This window comes from Pterocles gutturalis, unplaced genomic scaffold, assembly GCF_000699245.1.
Source record: "Pterocles gutturalis isolate BGI_N339 unplaced genomic scaffold, ASM69924v1 scaffold20062, whole genome shotgun sequence".
Lineage (NCBI taxonomy): Eukaryota > Metazoa > Chordata > Aves > Pterocliformes > Pteroclidae > Pterocles > Pterocles gutturalis.
Genome location: NW_010110685.1, coordinates 1 through 3,258, shown reverse-complemented (window position 1 = coordinate 3,258; position 3,258 = coordinate 1). Strand labels below are relative to the sequence as shown.

General features: G+C 39.7%; 1 protein-coding gene across 1 annotated transcript in view; it reads left to right on the top strand.

Annotated features, from left to right (window-relative positions):
• Positions 1-582, top strand: part of LOC104461785 (solute carrier family 35 member F1-like) — a gene marked incomplete at its 3' end in the record, with an annotated part of 68,206 nt that extends 67,624 nt beyond the window's left edge. Inside the window, exon 4 of the mRNA XM_010073489.1 lies at positions 423-582. Coding sequence (XP_010071791.1) covers positions 423-582 — 160 coding nt within the window. The remainder of the gene's footprint in view (positions 1-422) is intronic.
• Between the last annotated feature and the right edge of the window lie 2,676 nt (positions 583-3,258).

Here is a 3,258-nt window from a genome sequence, read left to right as displayed (position 1 = left end):
TTCCTGCTAATTGGACCTGAAATGACTGAATTAAAGCATATGTCTGGACTGCAGGAAGAGTGCCCTCAGTCTTTGTCCGTTAATCACCAGAGCCGGGGACCAGATGGAGTGGTGTGGCTCTCTTTTGGCCCAGGTTTCCTTCCCATGGATTTGAAATATGCATCTGAATCCAAGAGCAAGGCAGTGCTGTTGGGTGTTACCGTAGAGCAGCAGCTTTCCTGAATTGATGGAACAGTCACGAACAGAATACAGTCTTGTCCTCTGTCTGATGGATGACATAACCACTTGAATACACTTTCTGTCTGGTAGAAAGTGCTATTACTGACAAAATAACCCTGCTCTCATCTGCTGGAATCTATCCTAGCATTTTAGGGAAAAGTGTTAGCAGATTGATTTGTTAATTTTTCCTCTCTTCTTGACAGCTTCTAGACTGTTTTGTCATCCCAGTGGTGATACTGCTCTCCTGGTTCTTCTTACTGGTACGATACAAGGCAGTACATTTCATTGGGATCGTCGTCTGCATTCTGGGCATGGGATGCATGGCAGGAGCAGATGTCCTCGTTGGGAGACAGCAAGGAGCCGGTGAGTAAGAATGGATGTGTTGTATGACCGATTTCTCCTTAGAGAAGCCATTGACCAGAACATGTCAGCTTGGGACAAAAAAGAAAAGGGAAAATCAGCAAGAACCCCTGTGCCTTCATGCAACTTAAGCACTGCACCGTTCAGAGTTGCTTCTTTTTCAGAAGGGGCAGAGAACAAAAATGGTTCAACACTTAGAAGTCAGCACTGCTGCAAACAGACTTGGTGGGCCCTGTGTCTGGAGCACAGATCACGCTCTGTGCAAGCTGGGGAGACAACCTAAATACTTGTCACTTGCTTCTGTTTTGGCTTAGCTGTTTGACTGCAAACCTCAGTTGGCTACATCTTTGAATCATAAGCACTTCTCACATCCACTGTGTACTCTTGCTTCTCAACTTTGCTGCTTTTTTTTTTGTACGAAGGCAGGGTCACTGGGTAGATTCTAAAAGACACCGAACCTACATACTAACTGTACCAATTGGGTTATGCACACAGTCTCTGAGTACAGGTTTGGGATTTGCCTGCACCATTGTTGAAAAGAACCTTCTTGTGTGTAAAATGTTCTTTTTTGTGTGCTGCATCATATGAATAATGTGTGTGTAGCTATTAATGCAGGCTAGACAGAGTTAGATTTCATCGATCAACTTCCTCTGTCACATCGATTTCTCTGGTGCCAACCCAAATGATGTGGGAAGGCTGGAAATTCTTTTCAAAGATTGTCAATTAGGCACAGTTTTCATTCTTAATTAAAAGCACTGAATTGTGAGCTAAGCATAATACACTGGGATTTAAAATTCTTGACTCAGCTTTCTGAATACAAATGCAAGTGCTGTAAGAACTGCAGTTGCCAGGATGCTACTAAATAAAACAAGGGAGTTTGTGACAGTACTCACCGTATCTCCCTACCCCCTTTTATTCCTGTCCTTTATCCTAAAAGGAGACTTGGAGTTCATCGGTCTCCTCCAGAAAGAGCTCTGCCCCAGCTAAAAAGTAAAGAATATACTCTGTGCTATGAAATCAGCCAGACAAAGCTGCATTAGAAATGATTGATTTCAGAGGGATTGGGATTTCAACTCTGGATTCCAGAGGAAACATCCTGTATCCGACTAGAGAGTAAGATGCTAGGGAATGTGAGTTGTGGATCAGCAGGAGTGTGTGGGGCAATGGACCAAAGCGGACAAGGAACAGATGGAAGAACACTGACACTTTGAAATCTAACTGAAATAATTAGATATTATTTGACATACCCATTACTAAAGCATTGGTGTAGCTGTTAGGTAAATTTGTCCAGAAAAAAATCTGTTAATATGCATTATTGCCTTTTAATTTGGACCTACACGTGAAAAACTGATGTCCATGCTTAGTGCTAAGCAGAGGGACTGCAGCTTTTTTTTCTTCAAGTGGCAAAATGATATTATTAATGATGTTGTCTTTACCAGAGTAAAATAGGTCATCTGGTTTCATTTATCTGAAGGGGTAAAACTATGCATTAAAAATCTACAAATTAAAAGAAGTATTGGCAGCAAAAGAAAAAAAAAATTATTGAAACTCTTCATTAAGGAATTCCACGCTATTTATAGGATATTTCCTAGGATTGAGCCGACAAAAGAAAGGAATACACCAAAAACAATGAAGCTGTATTAGTCCTCAGTAAACTTCTCTGTTTATCCTATATTTTAGGGGACAGGACCTGTTGACACCTGTTTGCCCCTGTTTACCGTGCTATTTATTGTATTAGACGTACCATATGCCACAGGGCATCTACTGCATACAGCAATCTAGCCTGCCATCTCCTGCAGTAAGGGAAAATAAATTTAGAATCCATCACTGAGAGATTAACAGGTATTTTACAAACTTTTTGTAGGAATTAGGTATAGTGTTCAGTCATGCTCTCAACTTGCAAGAAATATATGGTAGTTTGCCTCTTTTTATTGTATGATGACTGATGTTTTGCACATTTCTCAAGGGGAAAAGCAATTACTACCAAGTATTTTGTGCTCTATCACCTTACATGCCAAGTGTACCATAAAATAACATTTTTCTGAACTAGGCGTGAACTGCACCTGAAGTACCTTGGTACTTGTGCTCCTGTAATACACAGGGGTCTAAGACACAGAGATCTAAATGTTTCATCCAGATTTTTCAAAGCACTTCACAGCTTTAGCTTACCACAGTCTCTGCAAACCAGTTACTTCAGTCTTGTTTGTAAGTATATAAGATTATGTTTTGTTTAAGATGAGACACATTGAGACTGTTAGATATAGTGATCATCAGTAATTACAACCAAAAGCAAAGAGAAACACTACTTAATGCTGGGGGTTAAGGTAAAAATGTGGCGAAGTGGCCTAGTGAGAGTGTGAAAAGCAATCATTTCAGAACATAATTCATATTTAAATGATTTATGTTAGACTGTAGTGCTATAACTAGTCCCAAAAGCATTAACTCCTCTCTGGACTGTATGAATTCTGCTTCTAGAGAATATTAAATGTGCTTACAATTATTAATGCAAAGTATGTTTTGCCTGCCTTATGTTTCTTCAGAAGAATGACCTACGCCATTAAATTGGTTAGGTACAACTGTATTAACTTGAAAGTCTTTAAAATGCCTCTATTCAGTTGACACATATTTCTTTAGCAATAAACCAGTAGACGCATGTGGATTTTACATCCATGAAAATAT